The sequence below is a fragment of the Scyliorhinus canicula genome, chromosome 8 (genome assembly GCF_902713615.1).
Source record: "Scyliorhinus canicula chromosome 8, sScyCan1.1, whole genome shotgun sequence".
Taxonomy (NCBI): Eukaryota; Metazoa; Chordata; class Chondrichthyes; order Carcharhiniformes; family Scyliorhinidae; genus Scyliorhinus; species Scyliorhinus canicula.
The window spans coordinates 130,560,162-130,579,831 of NC_052153.1; the positions used below are offsets into that span (position 1 = coordinate 130,560,162).

Sequence of the window (19,670 nt, forward strand, 5' to 3'; positions counted from 1 at the left end):
TGTTCCAATGTACTCCTGACTGGTCTCCAAGATTATACCCTATAGGTTTTCGGTCATCCGAAACTCTGCTGCTCAAGTCTTAAATCACAGTAAGTCAAATTCATTAGCCAAGTGCTCACTGACCAAAATTGGCACCTGGTCAAACAATATCTTTATTTTGAAATTTATTTTGCTATTTTCATTCTTGATTGATCCCTCCAGGACCTCAGACCTCCCTACCTTGTGACAACCCAACAACTCCCTACCTTGTGACAACCCGACAACCAAGGGCAGCACGGTAGCATTGTGGATAGCACAATTGCGTCACAGCTCCAGGGTCCCAGGTTCAATTCCAGCTTGGGTCACTGTCTGTGCGTAGTCTGCACATCCTCCCCGTGTGTGCGTGGGTTTGCTCCGGGTGCTCCGGTTTCCTCCCACAGTCCAAAGATGTGCAGGTTAGGTGGATTGGCCATGATAAATTGCCCTCAGTGTCCAAAATTGCCCTTAGTGTTGGGTGGGGTTACTGGGTTATGGGGATAGAGTGGAGGTGTTGACCTTGGGTAGGGTGCTCTTTCCAAGAGCTGGTGCAGACTCGATGGGCCGAATGGCCTCCTTCTGCACTGTAAATTCTATGAAACTCCCTGAGATATCTGTGCTCCTCTCATTCTTGCCTCTTGTGCTTTCACAAGTATAATTGCTCCACCATTGCCACCTATTCGTTTAGCGCCTTGGCCTCAAGCTCTGGACTTCATTCCCTACACCTCTCCATCTCTCCACCTTGATTCCCTTCTTTAAGACACATCATAAAACCTTCCTCTTTTACCAAGGTTTTGGTCATCTGACCAAATATCACATATATGACTCACTGCCATACTTTATTTTATGATGTTAGTGTGAAGCACCATGGAACATTTCATTATGTAAAAGGCACAAAATAAATATGAGCTATTATTTCTTTATGTCATGCGGGGTGGCTGAAATCTGGCATCTGTACTGGGGACCATATAGGATGGCCAAGGTGGATCATCCACTTGGTCCTTCTGGCTAAAGATGTTGCAAATGCTTGAACTTTATCTTTTGTACTGACTTACTGGGCTTCCCCATCATTGAGGATGGAGATGTTTGTGATTCATCCTCCTGTGGTTAGTTATTTCATTGACCATGCCAGTCATGACTGGATGTGGCAGGTTTGCATTGCTTTGCATTTGTTGATGCATGGATATGTTCATTTAAACTGATAGATGAACATGCTGGAGGATGGAACATTTTCGAGACTCAATATGAGACTCTCTAGGTTTCATGTCAGTGGTAACAGAAATAACCGGACGGTTTGAGGCGTTTTACTTCTCTCATTCTGTGCTTGTGTTTCCTCTGGGCAGAGTTTGGCAATTCAAAGCAGTAATTACTGAGTTTCAGACCATTTTCTTCTGCCCTTGAAGCCGCTGAGATTTGAAGACTCCTCAGGGGCGGGATTCTCCCCTACCCGGCGGGGCGGGCGGTCCTGGCACCTTTGGGGCTAGGCCCGCGCCGGAGTAGTTGGCACCATGCTGACTGGCGCCAAAACCGTCACCAATGGCCTTTGACGCCCGCCGCCCGGCGCCGGGGCTGGCCGAAAGGCCTTCGCCGGTTCGCGCATGCGCCGGTGGGCCCCGATCGTGGGCCTGGCCACCGTGGGGGCACCCCCCCCGGGGTCCGATCACCCTGCACCCCCCCCCCCCCCAGGACCCCGGGGGCCCACTCACGCCGCCGATCCCGCCGCCACCAGAGGTGGTTCAAACCTCGGCAGCAGGAGAGACCTCCCAGCGGCGGGACATCGGCCCATCGCGGGCCGGAGAATAACGGCAGCACAGAAACCCGTAGCGTCCCGCCTGCCCCCGCCATTCTCCGAGGCGGGCGGCGGGATTGGCGGCACGCCGACGTTTTGCGGGTGGGAGAATTCTGGACATGGCGGGGGCGGGATTTTCGGCGGCCCCGGGCGATTCTCCGACCCTGCTGGGGGTCGGAGAATTTCGCCCCAGATCTCTGCTTAATTTCCATTTTTGCTGGATTTGAACTTGGTGTTTGCAGCTGGAGGCATTCTAATAAACTTTCCATCCCAATCTACTAGCAACTTCAATCAAAGCTTCTAAATCTAAATGGAACAATTATTAAAGTTACTCTGAGTAAATTAAGCTTTTGCATTGTAACCAGCCAAAACCTTGAAGAGATGAATTGAAGAGATATATCTGAGAGATTGAGAGTCACAATTGATACAATTGCATTGCAAATCCAACCTCTTTTATTCACAAAAAAGCATACAACTTAAATTGATATAACTAATTTAGAAAACATACAATTATGCTATTGGAAGTCAGTTTAGATTGGCTGCAACTTGATTGATTTGATCTTCTCAATGGTCTCACTCCGATGATGTGGTGTTGATGAAGGTTCTTTTATCCTTTGGCTACACAGCAACTGTCCTTGTGTTGATTCCTCTGTGTTCCTTGGTTATTTTGTGGGCTATGTAATCAACCTCTGGTTCACATTAAACTGAAGTTATTCCAAGAGGCCATGGGTGGTCGGTTTTCTTCACTCATTCCTCCTGCACGTACCTGTTTAACTACAGGATATCTGATGTACTTGCCCTTTGTCTCCATCAGTGCAGTAGTTTCACGGCAGTTGAACATCTGCCCCCAAGATATGAGTCATTATCTGTATCACTTGAAACATAGAAAATAGAAGCAGGAGGAGGTTATTTGGCCCTTCGAGCATCCTCCACCATTCATTATGAGCATGGCTGATCATCAAGTTCAGTACGCTGACCCCACCATCCACCCATATGCCTTGCTCCCTTTATCCCCAAGAGCTATATCTTACTTCATTGCAGTGTTAATATAAGCTAACTTGTGACAATAATAAATATTATTACTATTAATTCCTTCTTGAAGTTACATAATGTTTTGGCCTCAACTATTTTCTGTGGTAGCGAATTCCACAGTTTCACCACTCTCTGCGTGAAGACATTTCTCCTCACCTCAGTCCTAAAAGGTTTTCCACTTATCCTCAAACCATGACCCCTAGTTCTGGACTCCCTGACCCTCAGGAACTTTCTTTCTGAATCTACCCTGTCTAATCCTGTTTCTAAGAGATCTCCTCTCACTCTTCAAAATTCCAATTAATATAATCCTAACCGATTTAAGTCTCTCCTTCTATGACAGTCCTGCCATCCCAGAAATCAGGCTGGTAAACCTTTGCTGCACTCCCTCCACAGCAAGATTATCCTTACTCAGCTAAGGACACTAAAACTGCACACATTACTCTAGGTGTGACCTCGACAATGCGCTAAACAATTGCAGTAAACCATCCCAATTCCCATTCTTAAATCCTCTTGCTACGAAGGCCAACATACCATTTGCTTTCTTTACTGCCTGCTGTACATACGCACTTACATTCAATGACTGATGCACAAGGACACCAAGTCTCATTGAGTATCCACCTCTCTCAATTTACACCCATTTAAATAATAATCTGCCTCGCTATTTTGCTTCTGAAGCGGACAACCTCACATTTATCCACATTATGCTGCATCTGCCATGCATGTTCCCACTCAGCCTGTCCAAATCCCACTGAAGCATCTCTACATCCTCCTCACAGCTCACCCTCCCACCCACCTTTGCATCATATTTGAGAAAACACAACCATAGTACTACTTTAGCAAGGACAGTTTTGCAAACCACAGTATGTTTCCAATAATTGTAATATATTCCAAGAATTGTCAGCTTTTTTCCATCGCTTCGCAATAAATTTAAGTATAACTTTGTAGAGCAAAAAATTCAAAAAGTTGGGTTGTATTAAATCAATTCTTCAAATTAGTCTTCACAGAAAAAGCAGGGTGGGAAATGAGGCTCAATTTCCCAGCTATTTGTCAGGTCTTAGTCGCAATTCGATCTGGGAGGGGTGCTTTACGTGTATATCACGGAAGTCAGTGAAATGTGGGAGCCTGCACCTGGGCAACTGTCAACAAAATTTCTCATGGGCCGCACTCAGAATCGAGATGGTGGCCTCAGGCCCAGGTTACCCACCACTGAGATGAGAGATGGGTGGAAGATAATATGAAGGTTTTCTGGTTATAAGGAAACTCTATTGCTAGCTTCCAATATCACCTATAATTCTTATCTGAAATATGTAATTAACTTTGATGGGGCTCAATGCAAATTCTAACACATGGCATACTTCCACATTGCAGCAATGTGCTGATGACGAGAGAATCTGTTTTTCGATATAGGTTACAGGATAAAAATTGTCCAAGATCCCGTGAGAACTTTCTGCTCAAAACATGCAATGTGTCAAAGCCAGAGAGACCAGAGGTTTGTAACAGTTTAAAGAACTGTTTTATTGATTTTTTGGATCAGATGCTCTTTTCATTCGCAGCTTCCGGAATACACGGCACTTTCAATGCTGATTAAGCTGCCTGTTAGAATGACAACAGGGTGATTCCAAATTAAAACAAATCTATCAATCTCCTTGAACTAAACCTATCTGCCTCTTTCCCTTGGTCTGTTTCATCTTCATTTAGTTTGCTAAAGATTGTACCACATAACCTGATCTCACTTATCTCATCCAGTGCACATATCTCCTTCCTATTTTGTCTTATCTTATGAGCCTGTGGTCGCGACACAATCAGGAAAAAAGCACAGATGGTCTGGTTGCAATTTCTCTGCAACGGTTTTCTATCAGCTGTTCAACCACACTATCTGTGATCCTGTTGTGTCATTCCCAAGAATGAAGTGAAGCCCTGCCATGGCAAATATTTGTACCATTCCTACAACCACATCTTCCATCTTCAAGCTACTCCTTAAGTTATTTTTCCAAAGGAATATTTCTTGTTTTGAATGTAGCTGACCAGAACCTCTTTTTTCAATATCCCTTATGGATGGCAGACATCTTTATCCTACAACGTGACTCATGTCTGCATTTCTTAAAATTGCAATATTGTTCCCCATTCTAGTCTGTCCATGTGGAAACACTTGACTTTCATCACAACATTTTTAAACTGCTGACCACCCTGCCCTTGTACTATTTGTGCGCACATTTTCATTCATACCATGTAATATTTCACACAGGATCTACGGAGGGGGGTGCGGAATGTTTGTTTTTCCCATGCTCCTTGAGAAGTACAAGCTCCTGCTGGGGCAGAACATCTCAATTACCCTTGGTATATGAGGTTGGCCAGTAAGGCATGGACCAGAGACGAACCCGATGGGGATCTACTGGGTAGTGTTTACATCATTTGTGAACATAAACTTTGTTTGTTTTTTACTCAGTGTGGACTCCCTGTGTCCTTACTAAATATTGTTTACTCTTTTCCTCTTCTCCTGCTTCTCCTGTTCTCCAGCCTCTGATTTCATATTTCCTATTTTAAGGTTTGTAACTCCAACCGGCTTTCTGTTTAAAATCCCAACATACTGACTTGGTGCAGTCCAGCTTATTACAATAAAAACATCTAACTTCCCTAATTTCACAGAATCACATAGTGCAGAAGAGGCCCTTTCAGCAAATAGCTGACCTGTCTACCTAATCCCAATTACAGCACATGAGCCATAGCCTTTTTAGAGGATGTGAGGCAACCTGCCTCTACCACCCTCTCAGGCAGTGCATTCCAGACCGTCACCGCCCCCTGGGTACAACCGTTTTCCCTCACATCCCCCCAAACCTCCTGTCCCTCATCTTGAACTTGTGTCCCCTCATAACTGGCCCTTCAACTAAGGGGGACAGCTGCTTCCTAACCACCCTGTTCATTCTGTGCACAATGTCCACCCTGTGCACAACATTACGACCTGCTTCAGTGCTCTGTGAGAATTGTAAGGGATGCCATGGGCTTATCTGGCCGCAGAGGGGACGCGCGGGAGGGGGGGGGGGGGGGGGGGGGGGGGGCACGGGATGGGTGGACGTTGGGGGTGCGCCTCGCCCAGGGACCCCAGTTCAGCCAGCACCGCTGGCCAGGCCCCCCAGTCAGTGAATCTGGAGGTGAGTAGAGCATCCCTGTGCCTGTCCTGGCCCCATGCCCTGCCCATCTTCACCACCACCCCCCCCCCCCCCCCCCTCATCCACATCGTTAGTCGAGGATTAGCATTCATCTCCTTCCTCCAGCAGGCCCCTCTGCTGCGCGATGCTGTGGAGGACGCAGCAGGCCACCTCGATGTGGGAGACTCTCCTAGCACAATACTGGAGGGCCTCACAAGAGCGGTCCAGGCACATGAACCGCATCTTCAGGATGCCCCTGGCCACGGAATGGGCGTCTTTGTAGTGGTCTCCGTATCAGTCTGTGGCCTCCAGATAGGTGTCATCAGCCACGTCCAGGAGCCAATCATCAACCGGGTGGCATGCACACTGCCAGGGTATCACGTGCAGAGGTGCATAATACAGCTCATGGTCACACACCAGCTGCACGTTCATCAAGTGGCTGGCTTTTCATGGGCTGGTGCTCATAAGGCGACATCCCGTCGATCACCCCCTGGACCTGGAGCATCTTTATGATGTGCTGCGCCCTGCGCAATCTGACACTGCAGCGACGAGAGCAGCAGGACAAGAAAGAACATAGAACATAGAACATAGAACGATACAGCGCAGTACAGGCCCTTCGGCCCACGATGTTGCACCGACATGGGAAGTCAAAAACTAAAGGCCATCTAACCTACACTATGCCATTATCATCCATATGCTTATCCAATAAACTTTTAAATGCCCTCAATGTTGGCGAGTTCACTACTGTTGCAGGTAGGGCATTCCATGGCCTCACCACTCTTTGCGTAAAAAACCTACCTCTGACCTCTGTCCTATTTCTATTACCCCTCAATTTAAGGCTATGTCCCCTCGTGCTAGCCACCTCCATCCGCGGGAGAAGGCTCTCACTGTCCACCCTATCTAACCCTCTGATCATTTTGTATGCCTCTATTAAGTCACCTCTTAACCTTCTTCTCTCTAACGAAAACAACCTCAAGTCCATCAGCCTTTCCTCATAGGATTTTACCTCCATACCAGGCAACATCCTGGTAAATCTCCTCTGCACCCGTTCCAAAGCTTCCACGTCCTTCCTATAATGAGGCGACCAGAACTGTACGCAATACTCCAAATGTGGCCGTACCAGAGTTTTGTACAGCTGCAACAGGACCTCATGGCTCCGGAACTCAATCCCTCTACCAATAAAGGCCAACACACCATAGGCCTTCTTCACAACCCTATCAACCTGGGTGGCAACTTTCAGGGATCTATGTACATGGATACCGAGATCCCTCTGCTCATCCACACGACCAAGAATTTTACCATTAGCCAAATATTCCGCATTCCTGTTATTCTTTCCAAAGTGAATCACCTCACACTTCTCTACATTAAACTCCATTTGCCACCTCTCAGCCCAGCTCTGCAGCTTATCTATGATCCTCTGTAACCTGCAACATCCTTCCACACTGTCTACAACTCCACCGACTTTAGTGTCGTCTGCAAATTTACTCACCCAACCTTCTGTGCCCTCCTCTAGGTCATTTATAAAAATGACAAACAGCAACGGCCCCAGAACAGATCCTTGTGGTCCGCCACTCGTAACTGAACTCCATTCTGAACATTTGCCATCAACCACCACCCTCTGTCTTCTTTCAACTAGCCAATTTCTGATCCACATCTCTAAATCACCCTCAATCCCCAGCCTCCGTATTTTCTGCAATAGCCGACCGTGGGGAACCTTATCAAACGCTTTACTGAAATCCATATACGCCACATCAACTGCTCTACCCTTGTCTACCTGTTCAGTCACCTTCTCAAAGAACTCGATAAGGTTTGTGAGGCATGACTTACCCTTCACAAAACCATGCTGACTATCCCTAATCATATTATTCCTATCTAGATGATTATAAATCGTATCTCTTATAATCCTCCCCAAGACTTTACCCACAACAGACGTGAGGCTCACTGGCCTATAGTTACCGGGGTTATCTCTACTCCCCTTCTTGAACAAAGGGACCACATTTGCGATCCTCCAGTCCTCTGGCACTATTCCTGTAGCCAATGATGACATAAAAATCAAAGCCAAAGGCTCAGCAATCTCTTCCCTGGCTTCCCAGAGAATCCTAGGATAAATCCCATCAGGCCCCGGGGACTTATCTATTTTCACCTTGTCCAGAATTGCCAACACTTCTTCCCTACGCACCTCAATGCCATCTATTCTAATAGCCTGGGTCTCAGCATTCTCCTCCACAACATTATCTTTTTCCTGAGTGAATACTGACGAAAAGTATTCATTTAGTATCTCGCTTATCTCCTCAGCCTCCACACACAACTTCCCACCACTGTCCTTGACTGGCCCTACTCTTACCCTAGTCATTCTTTTATTCCTGACATACCTATAGAAAGCTTTTGGGTTTTCCTTGATCCTACCTGCCAAAGACTTCTCATGTCCCCTCCTTGCTCGTCTTAGCTCTCTCTTTAGATCCTTCCTCGCTTCCTTGTAACTATCAAGCGCCCCAACTGAAACTTCACGCCTCATCTTCACATAGGTGTCCTTCTTCCTCTTAACAAGAAATTCCACTTCTTTGGTAAACCACGGTTCCCTCGCTCGACCCCTTCCTCCCTGCCTGACTGGTACGTACTGATCAAGAACACGCAATAGCTGTTCCTTGAACAAGCTCCACATATCCACTGTGCCCAACCCTTGCAGCCTACTTCTCCAACCTACACATCTTAAGTCATGTCTAATGGCATCATAATTGCCCTTCCCCCAGCTATAACTCTTGCCCTGCGGGGTATACTTATCCCTTTCCATCACTAATGTAAAGGTCACCGAATTGTGGTCACTGTCTCCAAAGTGCTCACCTACCTCCAGATCTAACACCAGGCCTGGTTCATTACCCAAAACCAAATCCAATGTGGCCTCGCCTCTTGTTGGCCTGTCAACATATTGTGTCAGGAAACCCTCCTGCACACATTGTACAAAGAACGACCCATCTAATGTACTCAAACTATATCTTTTCCAGTCAATATTTGGAAAGTTAAAGTCTCCCATAACAACTACCCTGTTACTTTCGCTCTTTTCCAGAATCATCTTCGCCATCCTTTCCTCTACATCCCTAGAACTATTAGGTGGCCTATAGAAAACGCCCAACAGGGTGACCTCTCCTTTCCTGTTTCTAACCTCAGCCCATACTACCTCGGAAGAAGAGTCCCCATCTAGCATCCTTTCCGCCACCGTAATACTGTCCTTGACTAGCAGCGCCACACCTCCCCCTCTTTTGCCCCCTTCTCTGAGCTTACTAAAACACCTAAACCCCGGAACCTGCAACAACTATTCCTGTCCCTGCTCTATCCATGTCTCAGGAATGGCCACAACATCGAAGTCCCAGGTCCCAACCCATGCTGCCAGTTCCCCTACCTTATTTCGTATACTCCTGGCATTGAAGTAGACACACCTCAAACCACCTACCTGAACACTGGCACCCTCCTGCGAAGTCAAATCTGTGCTCCTGACCTCTATACTCTCAATCTCCCGTACCCCAAAACTACAATCCAGGTTCCCATGCCCCTGCTGAATTAGTTTAAACCCCCCCAAGAGATGGAGGAGTGTGACCTCCTCAGTTCAGGAGGGTGGAGAGGGGCAACAACCCATGGAGGAGGGGGCAGATGGACCTCGTGGAGTGCAGGGCTAAGGATGCCTTCATTGCCTCTTGTTTTGGGGATGAGCAGGACTAGGGCCTCAAAACCTCTCCCGCAATGAGGTCTTGCATCTTCTCACTCCTGCGGGGCCTGCTGGAGGTCATGTGATGGTCGCTCCTTTCATGGCCAAGGCACGAAAGTGACTGCCTACTGCCGAAGTTGCCCTCAGCCGTGGAGGTCATGAGCTGAAGCATGGAATGGCCACTCCCACCATGGAGGTCATGAGCTGAACTTTGGATCAGGCAGACCTCACCATGGAGTGCATATCCTGCACCAAGGTCTGCACTGCGGATGCCACCTTTGCAATGTTGGCCTCATTGCATTAGAATGAAGGCACCATTGCCTCAGCCAGAAGGTGATGGAAGTTCTCCAGCTGGCCTTGTAGTCCAAGAAGGGATGCTGTCATCCCTTCCTGATGCTTACGACTCTGCCTTTGCAGCTCCAACAGCTCTAGGACGTCCGTACCCAGGGCACGTCATCAGTCTCAGGCTTAGCAAAGTCCTGGCCTACAGCATCCCTCCAAGTGCCAGTCCCTTGGTCATCCCTGCATCTACCTGCTGTGATCCCTCTTTGATTCTGGTCTCCGAGATGTCTGCCTTGGAGATGCTCAGGTCTGTGGTTTTGAGGGGCTGTGAGGATGGTCCAGGCTGGTCTGCTGATTGACCTGCAGTGGAAGGGAGATGGCATCACTGCGGGACAGGGAACACTGATAGGAGAACAGTCACTCCACTTGTGAGGTTTGCTCCATGGCTGGATATGTTGAGAGTTCTCACTTGTGTCTTTAGTCCCCTTGTGCTCTTGTCAATGTAGTGATATGCATAGTGGCGTTTCCATTTTGAAAATATTCTTATTAGTCATAAGAAATGGACTACACCATGCAAATGTAATTTGTATTTCAGTGGTGAACCTCGGGTGGATAACAGCTCTGCTGAATTGAATCTGCATCATAAACAAATAATGATCCTCTTCACTGAACAAAATGAGATTAGATTTATTACTGAAGCACTTAAAGTTCTGCAGGTCTTCTCAGTTGGATATTCTTACTCTTTTTCTTAAAATGTCACAAATGGCGGTTGGAAGCTGCAATAAATTAACAAAGAAGTTGAATGGCTTCCAAGAGAGCTTCAGGCAAATTAGATTAAAAAAGATCTGTACTTGGTTATATATTGATTTATAGACAACTTTCCTCCCATCAGCTGCTAAATTATAGTTACTACAGATAAAGAAACTGAACTGCTGGTACTTTGACAATGAATTTCAAGTTTTTAAACAGACGCTCTTTTTAACTATTAGCTGACACAGTTGGTAGTACTCTTGGGCGGGATTCTCCGAACCCCCCGCCGGGTCGTAGAATCGCCGGGGGTCGGCGTGAATCCCCCCCCCCCCCCCCCCCCCCCCCCCCGCCGTCCTCCAAATTCTCTCCCGCCCCCAAAAAATTGACCCAGCGTGAGTCGCACCCCCCGCCTCGGAGAATGGCGGGGTCCGGCGCGAGTCAATGGGCTCCGGGGCTGCCCGAATTCTCCGGCCCGCGATGGGCCAAAGTCCTGCCTGTCTTTTGCCAGTCCCGCTGGCGTCAATTGGAGTAGGCCCCTTACCAGCGAGACCTGACGGCGTGGGCGGCCTCCAGGGTTCTTGGGGGGGGGCGCAGGGGGATCTGGCCCCAGGAGGTGCCCCCATGGTAGCGTGGCCCGCGATCAGGGCCCACTGATCCGCGGGCAGGCCTGTGCCGTGGGGGCACTCTATTGTTCAGCACTGGTGGCTGCAGCAGTCCACCATTGCCGGTGCAGAAACGAAGCCTAATGCACATGCGCAGGAATGACACCAGCACACGCTGGTGCTCCCACGCATGTGCCAACTCTCGCTGGCCAGCGGAGGCCCATCGGCACCTGTTGGCATGGCGCCAAGCCCTTTTCCCACCGGTCAGCGGAGCTCAAACCACTCCGGGGCGGGCCTAGCACCTGAAGGTGCGGAGGATTCCGCACCTTTGGGGCGGCCCGACGCCGGAGTGGTTCACGCCACTCCGTCCCGCCGGGACCCCCCGCCCCACTGGGTAGGGGAGAATCCTGCCCAAGTTGACTCCAAAGGAGATGCTGTGAGTTCAAATTCCACTGGAACTCTTCCATTCAGCAGTGACGTTGAGACATATGTCACTGACCTTCAATTTAAACTGCGGCCTTAGCTCATGCTCCGGAACTTTACGGACATCCAGCCTAAGGCTCCAGTGGCATGGCAAATACTAATCAGATTTGGCAGCCCCGAGAGAGGGGTCCAGGCAGTGGATTTCTATTTATTGGAAATCTAAAGATCTCTTGCTGCAGGTATCACACAGGTGTTTCCACAGGGACGTCTCTTGGGCCTCGTTGCTCAACAGGGGCAATCATACTCTACTCTGGTTCGTGCTTCCTCCACTAATATCTCAAGATTCACTGATCACTTGTTCTTTATTAAATCAGACAGCACCCAAGGAGGTAATTTGATTCATGCTTTTGCCAGTGTTCTGAAAGAACTATTTAATTAGACCCAAACGCCTGCTTTTTTCCCATAGTCTTGTACAGTTCTCTTTTTACATATCACAATCCTTTTTGATAGCTACTATATAATGGTGCTACACATATATATATATATTTTGCTTTGATACATATGGAGCACAATGCTCAGCAAGTAGCTTTTATATTCCGTATTGAAGGAATGGATTCATGAAAATCATGAATAAATGGGTATTTTTCCGATTGGCAGGCAGTGACTAGTGGGGCACTGCGGGGATCTGGGCCCCAATTTTTCACATTATACATCAATGATTTGGATGAGGGAACTAAATGTATTTTCTCCAGATTTGCAGATGATACAAAGTTGGATGAGGGTGAGCTGTAAGGAGGATGCAGAGATGCTTCAGCGAGATTTGGACAGGCTGAGTGAGTGGGTACATGCATGGCAGGTGCAGTATAATGTGGGGAAATGTAGCAAAACTTGGAGGGAGATTATTATTTGATTGGATGTAAATTGAGAGAGGTGGATACTCAGTGAGACCTTGGTAACGTCACATATCAGTTGCTGAAAGTAAGGGCACAAGTACAGCAGGCAGTAAAGAAGGCAAATGGCATGTTGGCCTTCTGAGAGAGGGGATTTGAGTTTAAGAATAAGGATGTTTTACTGCAATTATATAGGGCATTGGTGAGGCCACACCTGGAGTACTGTGTGCAGTTTTGGTGTCCTTATGAGGAAGGATGTTCTTGCTATGGAGGGAGTGCAGCGAAGATTTACCAGGCTGATTCCTGGGGTGGCAGGACTGTCATATGAGGAGAGGCTAAATCGATTAGGATTATATTCATTGGAGTTTTGAAGAGTGAGAGGGGATCTCATGGAAACTTATAAAATTCTAATACGATTAGATAGGTAGATTCCAAAAGAATGTTCCTGATGGTAGAGAGTCCAGGTTTCAGATAAAGGGTAAATCGTTTAGGTGGAGGAGAAATTTCTTCATCGTGAGAGTGGTGAATCTGTGGAATTCACTAACAAATAAAGTAGTTGAGGCCAAAACATTGTGTAATTTCAAGAAGGAATTTGTTATAGCTCTTGGGGCTAAAGGAATCGAGGGGTATGGGGGGATAAAGTGTAAACCTTTTAGGACTGGGGTGAGGAGAAATTTCTTCACCCGTAGAGTGATAAATCTGTGGAATTCACGACAGAAAAAGTAGTTGAGGCTAAAAATTAGGTGTAATTTCAAGAAGGAATTAGATGAGGCTAAAGGGATCAAGGGACATGGGGGTGGAATGTTGGATCAGGGTATTGAACTTGATGATCAGCTATGATCCTATTGAGTGATGGAACAGACACAAAAAGCCAAAAGGCCTCCTGCTTCTACTTTCTATGTATGTTTCATGATATTACTGAGTTTAGTATAAAGGGAATATTTTTGTCGTTCAATATGGCAGTCCCAGTAGGATTTATTTCCAAGGATTTAAATTTTCCATCAGACATAGTTTGAACTAATACAAGCCGGGGTTAAATTCCAGCCTCGGGTGTCTGCGTGGGTTTCCTCTGGGTGCTCCAGTTTCCTCCCACAGTCTAAAGATGGGCAGGGTAGGTGGATTGGCCATGCTAAATTGCCCCTTAGTGTCCAAGGATTAGGTGGGTTGGGTTAGGGCAGAGAAGTGGGCCGAGGTAGGGTGCTCTTTCGGAAGGTAGGTGCAGACGCAATGGGCTGAATGGCCTCCTTCTGCACTGCAGGAAATCTATGATTCTATGAAGTTCCTTAAATAAGTCTTGATCACTTTTGAGAATAGTATACTAATTAAAAAGCCAAATTGTAAAAACCTCAGCTGGGGATTCATGTTTGACTCCCATTTTTCTCTGACATTTACTGTCAAGTTTACCTTCCCAATCTTAAGCAAGCTATCTGAATGGCTAGATCAGGTCTCTCTTCACATCACTTAAGTCTAACCCTTGGGAGATAGATCACAACGACTGTAAAAATGGTGCTGAAGTTGAATTAAACAAAAAATAAAAAGATGAGTGATAAAGGGGAGGCAGTGGCGTATTGGTATTGTTGCTGGACAAGTAGTCCAGAGACCCAGAGTCATGCTGTGGGAACAGGGTTTCGAATCCCGCAATGGCAGACGGCGAAATTTGAATTCACTTCAAAAAATTTGGAAACAAAATCTAAAGCTGACTATGAAACCATTGTCAATTGCCATAAAACTAATGTCCTTTAGAGAAGGAAATTTGTCATCCTTACCTGGTCTGGTCTACATGTGAGTCCAGATCAACTCTTAATAAATGCTGGCCCAGTCAGCGACGCCCATGAAGGAAAAAAAAGTCACTGGGTCATTGGAAGATGTTGCTGGTCAATGTATATGCCCCAAAATGGGGTAATGTAACATTTATGAGGAGATTATTGGCTGCAATACTGGATTTGGATTTGCATCAGTTGATTTTTGGGGGAGATTCGAATTGTGTTTTGAACCCAAACCTTGACCGGTAGAAGCCAGAGCTATCGGCCCCAGGTGGTGGCTCAAGAGTTGGCATTTATGGAGGAGATGGGTGGCAGGGGAGGTGGGGGGGGGGGGGGGGGGGGGGGGAGCAGATCCATGTCGGTTTATGCACCTGGGGGCAAGGAATTTTTGGTTTTGTTCTCCCCAGAAAATATACTCTAGGATAGATTTTTTCCTGATGGGAAGGTCTCTTCTTCCTGGAGTGAGGAAGTCTGAGTGTTCGGCAATTGTCATCTCAGAATATACTCCACGTTTAGTGGACTTGGTATTAGAGGCAGGTTCAGCTCAGTGCCCGGCATGGAGGTTGGATGAGGAATTATTAGCAGACATGGGTTTCTGTGGAGGGATACGGCGAGGTATAGACCAGTACGTGGGGTTCAATGGGAATGGGCCGGTTTCACACTCTTCTATGAGAGGCCCTGAAAGCAGTGATTGGGGGGTGGGGGGGGGAGATAATTTTGTCCAAAGCACATATAGATAGGGATGCTAGAGAGGAATGCCAAAAGTTGGGGGATGACATTTTGGAAGTCGAAAAAAGCTGCAGATGCAGTTTGACCTGTTATCTACAGATCAGATAAGGCAGTGCCATCATTTGTGGTGCTCAAGAGTGTTGCAAAAGTAGTGTGTGAAGGAATCATCGCAAACTGCTCAAAAAAATAATAGTTCTCAAAAAACTCTGAAAGAATATTTGCGATGATTGTGATCATTGTAGCACTTGGTTAATATGTACAAAAATTGTCAAAAACATAATATTTCTGAAGATGCTGAGTTATTTATTCCGTGAAAGTTTGATTTCTTTAACTGGGCTGGATTGAGATTATTTCTGCCAAATCGGTAAAAGTATGGCTGGAAATCTCCAGCCATTCACTAACGGCAAAATTCTCTGGTCCTGCCGGCAGATCACCCCTGCATGTGGGTGTTCTGACAGCAAGAGTATCTTTAATGAGAATTCCCATCGACAGCGGCGGGAGCAGTGAATCCCGCCACCAGCAAACGCTGCAGCACCTCCTCCTGCGGAGAAACATGCAGCTGGGAAGCCAGAGAACCAAGCCCTATATCTTGTAAGAAAAGTTAAAAATCCTGCAAAAAATAAAACTTCTAATGTTGATTATACAAAACAACATTGGAATGATATTCACACTGAATTGATTGTGGCTGTTAATCATCAAATAGCAAAGTAATATTTCTATGTTTAATTTTCTCCAACACTATTTCAGGAACAAGTGATCCATATGTGAAGTTCAAAATAGCTGGGAAAGAAGTTTACAGAAGTAAAACAATTCAAAAGAACCTCAATCCAGTTTGGAATGAAGAAACCTCTCTTCTGATACAAAATGTTGCAGAACCTCTGTACATAAAGGTAGGTAAAGCCCTAAACAGCCTATGCTCGGTGATTACAGGTTAGAAAACATCAAAGGGTTGAAATTGTTCTTGGGCGACAACGCAAAACAAGTGATAGCAAATCTGCAGCCTGCTTTGCACCCCGCCCAATTTTCTTTTCCACAAAGCTCAGCAGGAGATCATCGTAAATTAAAATGGCAGTAAGGTGAGTTTCCACTTTGGTGGCAATATGAAATGATCAACAGCCAGATCAATTTCCTTCCCTAAAGGACATTGGTGAACCAGATGGGTTTTTATGACAATTGACAATGATTTCATGGTCATCACTAGATTTTTAATTCCAGATTTTTATTCAGTTCGAATTTCACATCTGCAGTGACGGGATTTGAACCTGGGACCCCAGAGTACACTGGGTCTCTGTATTACAAGTCCAGTGACAATACCACTATGTCACCGCCTCCCACAAGCCCCATACTCCCCTGTTGACCCTCACTGGATTCTGCCTCAATGAGGTAATCTAGTGTCTGACAGAATAACACTCTGAGTCAAATATGCAAGTAAATCTCTCTTTATTGCTAATACTTACCGATGCGACCATCAATTCACTCGAGACAAGAGTAGAAGTAAACCGTGGCTTTAATCAACTTAGAACAGTGCCTGCCTGAGACTGATCCAATACTGAGAACCGCCTACAGGTCGACTGCTCTTTATACCTCCCTTCAAGGGGAGGAGCCATGGGCGGAGCCCATACATGCCCCAACATGTTCCCCTATGGTTTTCTACCTACCCTCGGGAAAAGCTGCAATAGAATGAGATAACATTGAGATCCCTCTGCAATCTCCTTTCCCACTCCGTTCACCCTGGACCCCACTTCCAACAGCTTGGGAAAATGGCTAACGTTTCAGGTCGGGGACCTTTTGCCGGAATAACTCTGATGAAAGGTCATTAAAGTTAACTCTGTTTCTCTTTGCTCTGGTGCTGCCAGATCTGCACTATGTTAAAAATCAGATTTGACAAAACCCATTCATATTAACTCTGCATTTTGCATTGTTTTGTGCCTCTGCAATAGTCTTGGCCAACTCAGTAATACTGACATTGACAATACTCAAGTCATTGGCACTCTAGCAGCCTCTCTGGCACAAGCAGGTACTCAGAGTACAGTGCTACTTAAATCATTATGTTTTGTTAATTTTGTTCTGATTGAGTGAAGGAATTTTAATGCTGGATGTTTGCAATAACTCAATGCAGAATAAAACTGTACTGTGCTCAGTAATATGCGTGGAGCCAGCCAAAGAGGCACGTCCTCTACAACACCAATTTTGATAGTACCTTTTATGAGTATAATAATAATACTCACTTATTGTCACAAGTAGGCTTCAATGAAGTTACTGTGAAAACCCCTAGTACCTTTCAGGAATGTAATCCAAAAGCAACTGTCTGAAACACCAGTGCCAGTTCAATGGGACTCTGCTTAGAGCACCTGTTTTGAATTGAATGAAACATAAAAAAGGCACTAACATTCTTTTATGATACTAATATTCGGGGCTGCACTACATGAGAGTTTGCAGGAAAGATAATAGCAGAATGCATCAGGGATCATGGGAGGGGAGTCACTGGGGGTGGAATTTGATATAATTTGGGGCAGGGCTTGACATTTGGGCCTCAGCTCAATGTCATTTGGGGCGGACCATCATATCACCATGTAATGATATGTATATAGGCAAGATAGTGAAGGGTTAATTATTACGTCTCTGTGTAATTCAAACACTAGAGGGCACCACCATTTCTCAGTATATAAATCAGGCCTCAGGGAATGCTGGGTGGTTAGTGAAAGAGAAAACCTGAGAACAGCACGAGGAGAGTATTAGATGAGAGAGAGTTAACACGAGGATATTATTGGTGATTATTTAGATTATTGATTAATGCTAGACAGATTCAATACTACTTTATTATTAACTATAGCTCAGTAGTGAGAACTTCATTTAATTAATCGTTATCCAATAAATTAGTTTTGTTTAAATCTAATGATTGGTAGATTCTTTGTCATCAACTCAATGGACCATTCTGGATCAAAAGGCATAGAACACAACATATTACCACCAAGGGTAATATAACACTCCAGAGGGCGGGGGTGACATGGGGCTTGCAAAGAGGGAGAGCGCGGGGTCCCCAGAAGTGTAAATCCACCTCTGGAATATGGTGCAGTAAAAAGGGATTGGCTTCCTCCGATGTTATTGCACTATGAAGTAGGACTCCCTAAGAGATTATTGTGCAAGATTAAAGTGCATGGGATTGGGGGAAGTGTACTGAGATGGATAGAAATTGGTTGGCAGAAAGGAAACAAAGAATAGGAATTAACAGGTCCTTTTCAAATTGGCCAGTAGTAACTAGTGGGATGCCACAGGGATCGGTGCTGGGAGTTCAGCAATGCACAGTATATATTAATGATTTGGATGTGGGAACAAAATGTAACATCTCAAAGTTTGCAGATGATACCAAGTTGGGTGGGAGGGTGAATTGTGACGAGGATGCAGGGATCCTACAGCATCATCTGGAGAGATTGGGTGAGTGGGCAAATCAATGCCAGATGCAGTATAATTTGGATAAGTGTGAGATTTTTCACTTTGGAAGCAAAAACAAGAAGGGAGATTACTATCCGAATGGCTGTAAATTGGGAGAGGGGAGTGTGCAGTGGGACCTAAGTGTCCTTGTGCACCAGTCGCTGAATCTAAGCATGCAGTTGCAGCAGATGGTAAAAAAGGCAAATGGTATGTTGACTTTCATTGCGAGAGGTTTTCAGTATAGGAGTAGGGATGTGTTGTTGCAATTATACAGGGCCTTGGTGAGGCTACACCTAGAATAATGTGTGCAGTTTTGGTCTATTTTTCTGAGCAAGGATGTTCTTGCTCTCGAGGGAATGAGGCAAAGGTTTACCAGGCTAATTCGGGGGATGGTGGGACTGACCTATGAGGACAGATTAACTAGGATAGGATTGTTTTCGCTGGAGTTCAGATGAATGAGAGGGGATCTCATAGAGACTTATAAAAGTCTAACTGGCCGAGATAGGATGTATGCAGGGAGGATGTTCCCGACGGTGGGTGTGTCCAGAACCAGGGGTCACAGTTTGAGGATTTGGGGTGGGGACCATTTAGGACAGAGATGAGGAGACATTTCTTCACCCAGAGAGTGGCGAGCCTGTGGAATTCATTATCACGGGAAGTAGTTGAGGCTAAGACATTGAATATATTCAAGAGGCGGCTAGATATGAGACTTAAGGGTTATGGGGAGAAAGCAGGTTATGGGATCAAGGGTTAAGGTGGAGAAAGCAGGATTAGGCTATTGAGTTGGACGATCAGCCATGATCGTGACGAATGGCAAAACTGGCTCGAAAGGCTGAATGGTCTCCTCCTGCTCCTATCTTCTATGTTTCTCAGAACATAGCACCCATACGACCCATGGCGCTAAGTTCACAGTGGGCAGTCAGCTGCGTGTGCAGCCACATGGCTGCCTTGCAGGCTGCGGCAATGGTGATCCATGCCCTACCACCCTGACCCCACGGGCCACCTCCTGGCCACTCCCCGCTATTCCCCCGATCAGCAGCACAACTGTCAGCACACCATATGGACACTGCTCACACCCCATCTCTCTCCCTCAGCAACCACTGTGCCTGATTCCTGA

The 19,670-nt window shown here is 46.3% G+C and overlaps 1 protein-coding gene across 9 annotated transcripts in view; it reads left to right on the forward strand.

Annotated features, from left to right (window-relative positions):
• LOC119970506 (multiple C2 and transmembrane domain-containing protein 1-like) overlaps positions 1–19,670 on the forward strand; it is an 891,726-nt gene that overhangs the window by 299,588 nt on the left and 572,468 nt on the right. For all 9 annotated transcript variants that reach the window (XM_038805255.1, XM_038805256.1, XM_038805254.1 and 6 more), the window contains one exon: positions 15,869–16,011. In XM_038805255.1, the coding sequence (XP_038661183.1) occupies positions 15,869–16,011 (143 nt within the window). The remainder of the gene's footprint in view (positions 1–15,868; positions 16,012–19,670) is intronic.